We start from the raw sequence: 13,161 nt of genomic DNA, 5'->3' as shown, positions 1-13,161 counted from the left end.
CAAAGATCCTGGAAAAACCTCTGACCATACATCCTGTATCCATTTGGGTCCATGTTGATTGCAGTTGAGACACAGTTGCAGAAAGAAGTCACGTACAAGTGAATTGCAGGAATGAATAAATAAATGATCATTTCATTTACACCTCTGGATACATTAAAAATGGATACATGAATAAAACAACACATAAAAAGATTACTGACAGGTTCAGACTCAGCCTATACTGTAAAGAACATTGATTGCCTGACAACTGTTATAAGCAACCATCTCATTACGACCGATTCTGCTTATTGGATTTATTCTTTATCGATTCTCCTACTGCAGCAGTTCCCAACTGGTCCGTACACAGGGTCCAGAGTTCTTCTTAGTCATTAGTTCGAGGTCCACACAGTTTAATACATTTGGCGTCATACATGAGTTTGGCCATGTCGTCGAGCTAGGTTGCAGTCTCTGTCAAGTAGCCGTCCGTTAGTCACTCAGTCTACAGCAGGACAGGGCACTTCAAAATAAAAGCTCTTTGCCAGAAATTTGCTGTATGTTGGAGCCACAATAACATTAGATGTATGTGTTTTGATTTATGTTTAATTAACAGTGACTAGATGTAAATGCAGTTTTGTTGTGTGTACATGGGGCAGCGCACTAGAGTCTAGGGGCAGGTGATGAGCAGTAAAGGGGTAAGCAAACAGTTTTTTGACTTAAATGTAGAGTCTTTAAATAAAAAACATTACATTTAAGGCTCTGAGAGGTGAGCGGGTGAACTGGAAGCAGGTTGAAAAGCATGAAGTATTAGGTATGGACAATGCTGTCGCCTTTCTGTGTTATGGTGAGCATGTACATATTGTATTGAGAATAAATGGATCGTCAAATCCAAAGAGATAAAGCGCACTGAACATTGGTTTATTGTTAGCCCAGAACACGTGTCCAGAACAAGTTCACCCGATCACCCCTCAGATCCTTAAATGTGACGTTTTTTTATTGAAAGACTCTTCACTGTACGTAAAAATAAAATGTGTTCTTTACAAACTTGACATGTTTGCGAGTTACTTGTGGTCCATTCAGAATGGACCCACAACCCACTTTTGGACCACGACCCACCAGTTGGGAACCACTGCCCTATTGATTTGTGATAAATTTTCTGTGTGGGAAAAAGTAGGCCGACACAGGACAACTGTTTTATTATCTGTGAGTCTGAACACAGTGTAGAAACAGAGTAGAAAACAGGCATGCATGTGACACAGCATGGTGCTCATGTCATTATAATATAGGATATTTACCCTCAGTAACAGACGTGCCGCTCGTTTGGGAAGCAGTCGCACTCGTGTGTAGAGTGTCAAACACATGGCATTCCTAGAATTTAAGCCTATGTTGCATAGCGAGATGTTTCAGCATACTGCTGGTGTTTCCACCCTGACTTGAAATGATCATTTTACTGACATTACAAGCACCACTGTTCTCATCTTCCCTCATGAAATGAAGCCACATTTGGACCGTTTCTTCCTCTCTGCCATGTCTCCCTCTTGTTGCCAAGTTTCCTGCAGCATAGACGCCAGTTTGATGTTATTGTTTTGCAATGCGCAACTGTCACAAAAACATGCCGGCATCAATAAAAGGAACTGATAAGCTCGGAGGCATATCATTCTGATCTCTGTGAGTATGTGTGTATTTACTGCCACACCAAGGCTGTGGCTGTGGAGCAGACTCAGAGAGATGACCATGAATAAAGCCCAGCCAATAGCATCGCTTCGCTAGTAGAGGTGTTGAAGTGCACTGAATATTAACGCTATGACTAAGTACGGCAGTTTGACAGATCTACTGCCAATCCCCCAAAGCACGAACACTGGCTTCTTAGAGTTTATGAGTGCGCACGCACACTCACACACACACAGATGCATGTGTGTGCATACATAAACATGTACAAACAGAAGCACTTTGTGGCTAGCACATTTGCATGAGCACACACACACACACACACACACACACACACACACACGTTCTTTTTATATTGCTCCACTCTCTGTTTCACTGTCACATGCTCGTACAGCCACAGGCGAGGGTCAAAGGCTCCCTGACTGATCTTATTTTCCAGCTCGGAGGACTTGAGCTGAATACATTTGTGTTATTCATGTAGAGGGGGAGTGGGCATTTTGTATGTATTGTATGTGTGAGTCGGGATGGAAAGAAAAAATCCACATGAAGTGTGTGCACATATGTGGAGAGTATTATGTGTGTAAATAAATGACGGTCAGTGAATGCAAAAATATACTTTACGCATGCACACATCTGTGGGAGCACATATACTTCCGTGTACTCCTCCAAATGAAAAATTATCTGTCAATATCTAACTACGACTTAGTGTCACTCTCTGACGGATGATAGCAAGATAGTGTAAGTGTATGAATTATAGAAGTGCATCTGCAGGTCACATATAAGACCTTGGCTGGATCTCCATCACACTCTAACCCGTCATATTTCAAACCTGCATACCTCCACTTCTCATACACACCAGCACCGTCCCTCAGCCTTGTTCAGATTCCCCACACACGCACACACAAATGCTGCCACAGTTCAGGATATGAGTGGCTCAATTAAACATTTAAACGCTAGAGCTGTAAAGCAAATTGCCGGGATTCAGCAGGGCCGTGTAGGAAGTAAGTCCCGGGACAGAATTACACTGAGACGAGGGGGGGTGCAGGTCAGGTCCGTAGAGCCGTGCTGATTTTTTCACTCCGTGTCCGCGTCAGCTCAGCCTGGGTTTGAGGCGGTTTCAGCTGACACAGGGCCTGACACAGAAACACTGGAGCAGGATGATGGAAGGATAAGAGCAGAACAAAGGAAAGCAAATGAGGTAAAGTTTGCATAGAAGAGGGAGCTGAATGACTGAGAGTGAAGAGCAAAGACAGTAAAAGAAAAAGCATCCAAATGTGATCTTCTCTATTACTTCAGACGGAGAATGCACACATGCAAGTGCCAGGATTTAATACTTAATATGACACATTGTTTTAATGCACAGATCAATATATCACTGTCTCAAATATTGATAAAATGAAAGATGGAAAGGCAAAAAAGCAGCAGATACTACAGCATATAAATGCTGGTTTAAGTCAGAAAACAGTAATGATCTCATTGTGTATTCAATGAGATGCAGAGTTTTAATGTCAGTGTTTCACAGGGATGATAGATCTTTGCGCTGCTACTCATTAAACAACGTTCTGCCTTTATATTTTTAAGTTAATGTTTATTGTTTAAGATCTGTCATCTCCCCCACAAGTATTTCTACGCAGCCAATTTACATTCTAATAACCTAATAGATTACAGTCATCCATTATTTTACTAGCCAAGCTCAAAGAGGATGTGTATTTATGATTCTGTGGGTGGTAATGCCTTATCAGTACAATAAGCGTGGAATGGTATCGTGAAAAGGGCATAAATTATAAGATATATAGTGCAGTTCTTAACTGTATATGGAGCATCACTATAGCACCCGGGGGGGAACAATGGATAACTCATAATTCTGAATGTGACGGAGGGAAATTTGTTATCAACCCAATTGCCAGGAAAAATGTACGTTTCTGCAAAACCAAGGATACATTACATTTGTAGGTTATTATGTGGCATATGTTCCTGCTTAAGGTTTCTTTGTTTTTAAACAACACTGTGGTTAATGTGTTTGAAGGTTTAGGCACAAAAAACAAGATTGTGTGTTGGCTTAAGCCCAGTTCAGACCAAAGATATTGCGGCAAGATTAAACCGTTTTAGAACGTTGCAGAGAAAAGCTGCAGCAGTGTGAACCAGCCAGTCTGAGATCGACTCAAGCCGGCTGATGGTCTCACCTGCAACTCAGTTGGTCAAATCACCTGTGGCTGGTTTTATAACATAAAGCACATCACCTGTTTTAACAGCCAGGCAGCTTGTGGTGAAGTCCACCGGTCAAGTCAAAATGACCACAGACAACGTGTTCGCTTGCTGGTACTCCGTTCCTGCCGAGCCCTGTTTTTTTCTGTTTCGTTTTTATCCTCAGGTTGTGTCGATGTGGGATGGTGGGTTGCTGCTGCTGCTGCTGCTGGCTGTATGTGCTTATGACCCCCCCACACACACATTCTCATTGACTGATTAATCAGTACTGGTAATGTATATTATTGTTGTGCATTTATTATGATTATAGTCCATCTGATACTCATTTTTTTAAAATATTGTTTTGCTGTTTTATCACCACTACAAATGCATCTGTAGCCAGTATCTCACTATCACTATCCTCATTCATATTTCAAGAAGCTACAAATTATAGTCAGCCACAAAATAAGCCTGAAAAGCTGAAAATCAGAATGGAAATACAGAGAATTGTTGCATAGAGATGATACACCATCTCGTCTAATTGCATTGGTGTGAACTGGCAGGTTTTTAGAATGTGCAGAACGGCATATTGCAAATGGCTGCCTGTTTCAACTTGTCTCGTCGCTAATCTTTGGTCTGAACTGCTTTTCGTGGTTTTATCCCAGTAGGCAATGCAAGAATGTCTCGGTAAAAAACAACCACATTTGGTGGCTAAAAATCTCTGGAAAATCAACCACAAAGGGTTTAAGAATACCCATGTTTGATGGCTAAAAAACTGCTAGAAAAACAGAGACAGGTGGCTAAAAAACACCATGTTCGGTGGCTAAAAAGCAGCTCAGAGCACAGTGATGACTCGCCAAAAGACAGTCTGTTTTGTTGTTTGTTGGTCTAGAGCATTGGTCTGCAGCTTGGCAGGCATCTTGGTTAGGTGTCACGCCATCCACCATCCTCTCCCCCTCCCGATGACAAAGTCAGCTCATATACTATGTCATCTAGAAATGTAGATATATGATATGTATGAAACATACAAATGTAATGTATTTGTGATTTGCAATGCCAATATTTTCCTCTGGCAACTAGGCTGTTATTAAATATAAAGATATGTGAAACCCACACTATTGTCAAAACAAACATGTCAAATGGCGTCCAGATGAGCGTCACATGCTTTGCCCTCATGTTCCTGAGGGAGCCACTCTGGTTAAATTAATATTTAATAATAAGTCATAACTCCTTGAATATGAAATTGTATTTTAATCTATGGAAAGCAGTGTGGCTGGAATATGATGCCATATGTTGTGGAGAAACAGGCAGCTTTAGTGGCAGTATATTCTAATTAAAAGAGGCTGTTTTCATTTTGCAGGCGTTCATGACAAAGTGTCTTTTGTGAGGATGTTGAAATCATGTTTATCTTATTTTTTATTTTTGTGCTAGCACTTGAACAGACTGAATCTTAGTTAGACTAACCCATGCAGACTTGGACAACTTTAATGCCGTCACCATGTGAAACCAACACAGCTAATGTATATACCAATACAGGACACAGGATCCGTCTTCCTTCTAATGCGAGCTGGCTTATGTTTAAAGTTAAAGAAGTATTGGATCTATAGCTGGGCGTGCAGCTTATACGGACACCAAGCATTCTTGGCAATGAGAAGGAACTGTATAGAAGCAGACTCCCTTTGGTTCTGGATCTCTATAGTGCCTTTTTTTATCCTCCCTGTTTAACTCCCCTTCCTTCAGTGGCTCTCTAGGCAGCTGGGAGCCGCCTGGCAGGGGGATTCTGCTCACACTTGGCAGCTTAAAAATTTAATGAGACTTTTACTTCACACTTCATCCTGCTCTCTTTATAGCGATGGAGATTCTACTCACTGATATCCTGACAGGCCTAACTGGGAAAACCTGGGAGATAAACAAATTTGGCATTGGATGCTTAGCCGATAAGCCATACGATTCAGGTGTCCTAAGGAGAACCAGTGGGATGGCAAAGTCAGTGTATAGACCTCCTTGGAAAAAAGCTTTGCAGAGAGTGGGACATACATGCATGAGTATGAAAGAGAAAGGCACAAGGCTCTTAAACAAACACATGTCAGTTTACAATAAACCATGTACCTATCATTTAAGCAGGCATACTCCAGTTTAATTGCAGTTAGAAAAGAAGTGTTCTAACTTAATACTCTCAGATTGTAAAACTCAGCCTTCCCCAAAAGTTAGAGAAGCAGAGCAGGAACACGCAGCTCTCATTACTGAAGAGGGTAGGCCTTTAATAGCTTTTTTTCCCCCCACCGTTTAAACATTCAATATGTACTAGCTCATCTCTTCTGTATTCTGGTCCTGCACTGCCCTGTCCTGGACTCTCCCAAAGTTATACCTCATAATAAAGTTAATGATGCAGATAGTAAAAAGCTGGACAGACACAACAGACAAACCCTGAACCCGTAACTGTGCCAGAGTTAACCTTGAAGTGACTGAGAGTTGTCTTAAAGGGACAGTTCACCCCAAAGTCAAAAACAGATATTTGTCCTCTTATCTGCAGCGCTGTTTATCAGTCTAGATCGTTTTGGTGTGAGTTGCTGAATGGTGGAGATATCAGCTGTAGAGATGTCTGCCTTCTCTAGAATATAATGGAACTAGATGGCACTTGTCTTGTGGTGCTTAAAGCATGTAAAAAAATAAAATATATAAACATTTGAAAAACTCAACAGCGTTGTCTCTTTCCAGAAATCAGTGGTGCAAGGAGAGCTAGCAGTAGGTTGGTTGGTGTAGTTTGGTGGAAAGAAAATTGTTCCTACATGAAAGTGCTCACAACAAGGTCTATGGATTATCTTTGGTAGCTTGGTCATGATTTCTTGAAAGAGACATTGCTGTTGGGTCCACCAGCCAGCACCACAAGCTATCTAGTTCCATTATATCACAGAGAAGGCAGACATCTCTATAGCCAATATCTCCAATGCCCGGCATCTCCATAGACTCTAGAAAATAATGGACATAGCTACCGTCAGTTCACCAGTTGGTTTGTGGACTCCTGTTTTGAAGCCTTGACTTCGACATTTTGGCCGTTGCCATCTTAGTTTTTTTTGGAGCCAGAAGTGACCTTGTTTGGACGGAGCGAGGGGTAGATCTGACTGAGAAGCTGAGGTGAGGCCTCGCAGACAACCTGCTACTAAGGCTTGACTTTAGGCCTTAATAAAATGTAAACGGGTGAAATAAAAATAAAAATTCACCCCCTGTAAAGTTGTCATGAGGGGGCCATTAGCTATGAAGACCAAAACCGTTTTTGTACTAGGCTGTAACAGGGCTCCCACGGATCCTTCAAAAGTATTAAAAGGCAGTGAATTTATTAATCTATAAACAAGACCTTATTTAGTATTAATGTCTTAAATCAATCTTTCACAAGTCTCAAAAATGCTGAGACATGGGATTTAAATTGTTTTTTGTTTTAAAATTGCATTTAGGGGTGAAACTGAAAATGGTTAATGCAAATTATCTGCATCAAAGCTTCACTGTACTGTGTTTTACATGGATGATTATTGCTGTGGCACAGTGTGCTAACATTCTGGACAGGTGACTAAAAGAAGATAGCTAAAACATTCTTGCTCAGTATAGAAGACGTGATTTGATAGTGCAAATTGCAAAATGACAGAGACAAAAAAGGGAGAGGCAAAGAGAAGAGATGGACCAGAGAAAATGACAAAAGTCTGAGATAATTTCAAGCTGTAACAAAACAAAAACTCTGTATAGTGTGTCTATTGTAAAACTGAACTAGCGTACCACAATAGCACAACATCAATACTTCAGCATCTCAACTGAACACATCCAGTCCATGGTGCAGACCCGACACAAGGTAACATTAACGTTAGTATTTACATAAACCTTCCTCCAGGCTGCCAGCGCCTTGAGCTCCTTGTTCATCCACTGGCAAAAGCACCAGGTGACGGGAAACCCGGGGACCCCCACTGGTGAATGAGCAGCTCCGGGGCAGCATGGAGGAAAGCCAAACACTGTTTATGTGCACACACTGCCCACACTTGTGACACAAAGCCGTTTGAAAATCAGTTAGGTTTCCGTCTTAAGACTGTAAATCAATATGGTCGCTGGTTATGTATTTTTTTTTTACTGTGCCTTTTTTCTTGAGCAAAACTGACCTAAGTAAGGAACATTACTACAGAAAATAAGATGCTGCAGTCAATTTGTGAAAGCCTGAGCTCCTTTCATGGTATTATTATTATTATGATCTCTCTCTCTCTCTCTCTCTCTCTCTCTCTCTCACTCTCTCACTCTCTCACTCTCTCTCAAACACACACACACACACACACACACACACACACAGTGATGTATAAGATATCCCAAAAAGCTTGTAGCAAACTTGTAGGCAGTTTAAGCAATAAAAATGTGTGAATTCTTTTGAGGTTTTTTAAGGACAGCAATACGTTGTTTAGAGACCTGACTTATTTTCTTTTTTTATGTTTACCATTACTCTGTAATATGCAGAAGTGTTCGTTATCTAATCACTCGATTAATTGATGGATTATCAATCAAAATAATTGGTAACATGTTATTTTAAATATATATATTTTTGAATATTCTCTCACGTAAATGTTACACAGATCAGAATAGGGGAATCAGCAACATTCATATTTTGTTTTTGGCTGGGATGCTCAGAGCAGTCTCTGTGAGCTAGTTGTCACTGTTCCCTGACCAACACTAGGAACTGCAAATTCAATGAATTCAAGATTTTGCAACATGGCTGAAAACGAACAATTTTGGTTGCTGCAAAATTGGTCTTAAATTTCATTCTGTGTGGCATTAAAAATTAAAAAGTCTTAAATTTTACTTACTTAAAGCCGTAGGAACCTTGTGTAAACGTGTCTATTTCTGCTGTTAAGTTGGGTATTTTAACATTGGGGTCTATGGGGAGCCAGCCTCAAGTGGCCATTCAAAGAACTGCAGTTTTTGGCACTTTCACCTTGGCTGTGTTTTTCTGCCCCAGAGGTAACTGCTTGGGCAACTCACACCAAAACAATCTAGATGATAAACAGCACTACATATGTATTTTTGGGTTGAACTTTCCCTTTAATATATGAGATGTTGCTTTAAGAGATTGAGAAACAGAAAATCTCTTACAGATTATGTTGTTCTGTCTCTTGTTTCTACCCTGTTTATTGTAGAATCATACACGGCTGTCGTGACCAGGAACAGTGTTGTTCCACTGCGACAGGATGGCACTCACAGCAAGAAGCAAAACAATTAGTCACTCAGCTGACGGGAGTACAGATGTCAGCCGGCTTGACAGTCTGACAGTTAGTCTGTCAACCAGTTAGCCAACCATCTAGCCAACTAGCCTACCAGTTAGTCAATCACTCAACTAACTAGACAATCAGCCATTTAGTCAGGCAGCCAACTAACCAACTGGCCTCTCACCTACAATCCTTCAAACCTGTGATTTAACCAGCAGGCAAGCCAGGAGGAGAGGGCCAGGGGGAATATTGAGAAAAGTAGGAAAAAAAGAGAAAGGGAGGGGATAAAATCTATATGCTACAGTCGAAAGGTCCAGTGCCTGTCTTTGAGCATCTCTGTAGATGTCTTTATTAGTAGAACTCCTGAGACCTCGGCCACAGGAATATGCAAACAAGGGAAAATAACAACTTAATAATGAAATATGTAATTGTAACATGGCTAGCATAACAGCCATTTGTAACTGCTCGCCCACAGTCCAACAGTCAGTGCTAGCAAACCAAGAAAATACCCCCTTGGCCCTTTAAAAGCCCCAACCCCCAACCTTCAATCCAGGCACTTCACCAGTCACCACTGTTATTGACAATCTTGCATCAATTTCAGGGAGCCTCTTATCGTGACTGACACACAACCTTTCTACGCTGTCAGATCAGAGTAATATTTCGGCCTTTTATGTGGATCGATTGGCCAGTTTGGGGGCACAGAGGGGAGGAGAGGCGGAGCACACAAAAGGTCAACTGTAGTGCTAAATCATTTGAAGATTCTTAATGAAGGGTGTGTGGCAGACACACCTGCTGTTTCATTATTGGGCTGCAGAAAGAGGTAATAGTGTTGATAAGGGGATGGATAGCCGCAGCCACAGAAAGTAACAAGGACGCTAAAGGGAAGGCGGAATGAGAGAAATCGTCCTAAAAAGCAACATTTTCTTTGAAGAACACTCTCACCAAGGTCAATAGCAACCACTGCCAATTGTAGCTCTTATTTCAAATCATTGTACATTGCAGATCTTTTAACCTTATCTGCGGGAGGGAACACCAAGGTTACATATATGTACTGTACCAGAGGAGGAAAGCCGGGGGAAAATATAAAGTATTTATGTCATGCACGGCGAGGCTGCTCTGCCCCGAGTGACTTTGTACATGTTAAACACTGATTGAAAGAACGGAAGGTTTCTGTCTGCACATCTGCCTACAGAGCTGTTCACTCAAATAGAATATTTTTATTCCTCACATATCTCTGTTAGGTTCATGTTTATGTATGCAAGCCACAAAATATGGAGGCACGATTCTCTGCAATAATACAAATGTGCAATGATGTTGCATCTAGAATGCCAAAAAAAACTCTGACATGCAATTAGAGGAGCTCACTGGATATTGATGTTAACACCGGTTGTTGTTGCTAATGAACACAGCATACTAAGAAATCAGAAATAATAACCAATAGCATTCTTCATGCTCTTGTATCGGACTTTTTAAGCCTTTTGTTAGTGGCTGCCTCTAAATACATGGTAAATCCTAACAGGCACATATGCAAATGATTCCTGAAGTGGCTCAAAGCCTTTTGGGGATTGAGGATGAGATGCTGTAAGACTGTGATCCTGCTGTTGACTGACTGCACGAGTGTTGGCGTTAAGGTGCTCGAAGTAAATCAGGGTTAAGTGTCCGCACTGTTTTCTCCTCTGATTTTCTGTTCTCTCTCTACCCCCTCAGGGTGCTTCCTCCAGCTTGGTGGTCAAGTTTGCCGACACAGACAAGGAGCGCACCATCAGACGTATGCAGCAGATGGTTGGGCAGTTTGGCATCTTCAACCCAGCCATCGCCCTTCCCTTCAGCACCTACAGCTCTTACGCACATGCGGTGAGTTGGATAAGACATATGTAGCACACACAGGAGAACCCAAATGGAAACATATTAAATTCCAACATGGTTTACCGGCTGATTACATATACTATGCAGCAGACACATATGGGAATGAAACTGCAACACAGGTGATTGGAATGGTTTCTTACATTTTTACTCACTGAATCTGAAACTGTCCAGATGTTGGGATGCTGCTAACTCACCTTGTTCTATAAAGTTCTGTAAGCTTAAGTTTGATCGAACAATTATTTTTTAATTATGGATTAAATGACGGAGTGTATGTGGAAGGTGTCGCTCCTAAGGGTCAAATCTCACAGAGAATTATCACCAGACTTTGCAGGTCCCCTCAGCTCTACGGAGCGTTCATCGTCTTTCAGCTAAGTATTTTGGTTTTATGGCTTTCACTGTTTTGGTTCACTCTCAGTGCTTTCAGCGTTGATTACAGTTGTAGTCGGCAGTCCTTTTTGTCAATAATACCTCTAAAAACATATTGTACACTGCCTATCCAATACCAAATTGCAGACACACAATGTTCACAGCTAGCTGGTGAACACAGTGGAGCATTTAGCACCTAAAGAGATAGATAACACAGTTGGTGGAGATCAAACACAAGCAAATTTTGGGCTTCGTGCGTAGCCAAAAACTCTCTAAATGACTCCGTATGCTGCTATATATCCAGGAGATACATGTGCTAACTATTTTGCCATATTGACTAAAACGCCCGGACACACTAAACCGACATCAAAGAACTAGTGCCAATGAAGGCCAACTATTACATCACCTCACATCACCTGTATCTTGACAAAAAAAAAATTCCACTTGAACACATCGCAAAGACTACAGCCATACTAGCATTTACGTCCTGCATCTGCATGAGAAGAAATAACTCTATAGCAGCAGGCAGCTGTTTTCTGCATTTGTCATTCACAAAGGGAAAGCAGAAGGCCAATAGGATGATTTCAAGACGCAAGTTAGCCTGTTAGCACATTAACATCACAAATCAGTGTTGAAAAAACAATGGATATTTACCGTGAACAGTACCAAAGGCAATTACGAAACATTTCTGCTTAAGAGATCAGTGGCAAAAAAAATAATGTTACTTAAAATGACAAATTTGTTCGGATCTCACTCCCTCTTGACTTTAGTCGTTTGTTTGCTTTCCTTACTTTTGTTTCTGGTCTTGTGCAGATCTGAAATGCCAATCAGAGTAATTTCTCTCAACGACGTGCTCCGCCATCTCCGACACCAATTCAACAATCAATCGGCCATTAAGCAGACAGGGGCTGACTAGTGCCAGTGTTGCTGGACACAATGCCAAAGTCAGGGCGACAGACGCTCAATGGCGGCTTTACACTGACCAACGGCTCAGTGTGTCGGGGCCCTAATGCTATGTCAGTGTTTACACCTTGTTTCTGCTGTGCCCAAGTGCCTAGCAGGTTGTTATTGCAGATTTAAATACATGCATCTTTAAACTTTAATTCCACCAACCTTACCAATATAAAGAGTCTTAGAAGCTACATTTGATGTAGCCAATATGTTTAAAGCCATTATGTGTAGAAAAGCCCTCTTATATTGATCCAGCCTTGGGAGAGTGAGATAAATGGACTGAAAGCAATACATTGGCTTTGCTAACCTTCGCAATGGTCTCCTTTTTCTACAAAATGTAGTTACAAAACTCATAAAATCTGAGTTACTTGAAAGATAACATAAAAATTTGACTCATAGTGGCTTTTACCAAATATATTGAATTTATCGTGACTGCAGCAGTTGATGCTGCCCCGTGTTTGCTAATTAGTACCGAACATATCATTTTTATTTGACCTGTAATCCCCTTTGGCTCGTTCAGTGTATTGCTGAGGTAGGGAGTGGTAAAACACATCACACATGGGACGCACAATTTAACTCTTACATTTGACCTTTAGTTTGCCTTTTATTTGGTCCAAACACACATCAGGTATTTTCACCCAGGATACCCGGAGCTGAAATCTGTAGTTTCTAACTTTTCTCGTAATTTCAGCACACAGAGATACTTTGCGTTTGTGCTCTTCTCTGTGTTTTGATCCCTGCTTGCTAGAAGTTGTCGCAGGTGAAAATTAGCTTGCCAAACTATCATCACTTCCATCAGCACCACTTCGTCCTTAAGCGGAGCTGCTATGCCATTACTTTCAGGCTTTCACTACCCACAGCACGTAGGCACACACACATTTAGTTAGCTCGTACCCTCCAACCCCCTTCATCATCT

General features: G+C 41.3%; 1 protein-coding gene across 13 annotated transcripts in view; it reads left to right on the top strand.

Moving 5' to 3' along the window:
- celf5a (cugbp, Elav-like family member 5a) overlaps nt 1-13,161 on the top strand; it is a 227,054-nt gene that overhangs the window by 188,038 nt on the left and 25,855 nt on the right. For all 13 annotated transcript variants that reach the window (XM_078168656.1, XM_078168657.1, XM_078168655.1 and 10 more), the window contains exon 6: nt 10,770-10,916. In XM_078168656.1, the coding sequence (XP_078024782.1) occupies nt 10,770-10,916 (147 nt within the window). The remainder of the gene's footprint in view (nt 1-10,769; nt 10,917-13,161) is intronic.

Source organism: Epinephelus lanceolatus, chromosome 6 (genome assembly GCF_041903045.1).
Source record: "Epinephelus lanceolatus isolate andai-2023 chromosome 6, ASM4190304v1, whole genome shotgun sequence".
Taxonomy (NCBI): domain Eukaryota; kingdom Metazoa; phylum Chordata; class Actinopteri; order Perciformes; family Serranidae; genus Epinephelus; species Epinephelus lanceolatus.
Note: the sequence above shows the minus strand (reverse complement) of the source record. Positions and strands in the feature narration are given on the sequence as shown.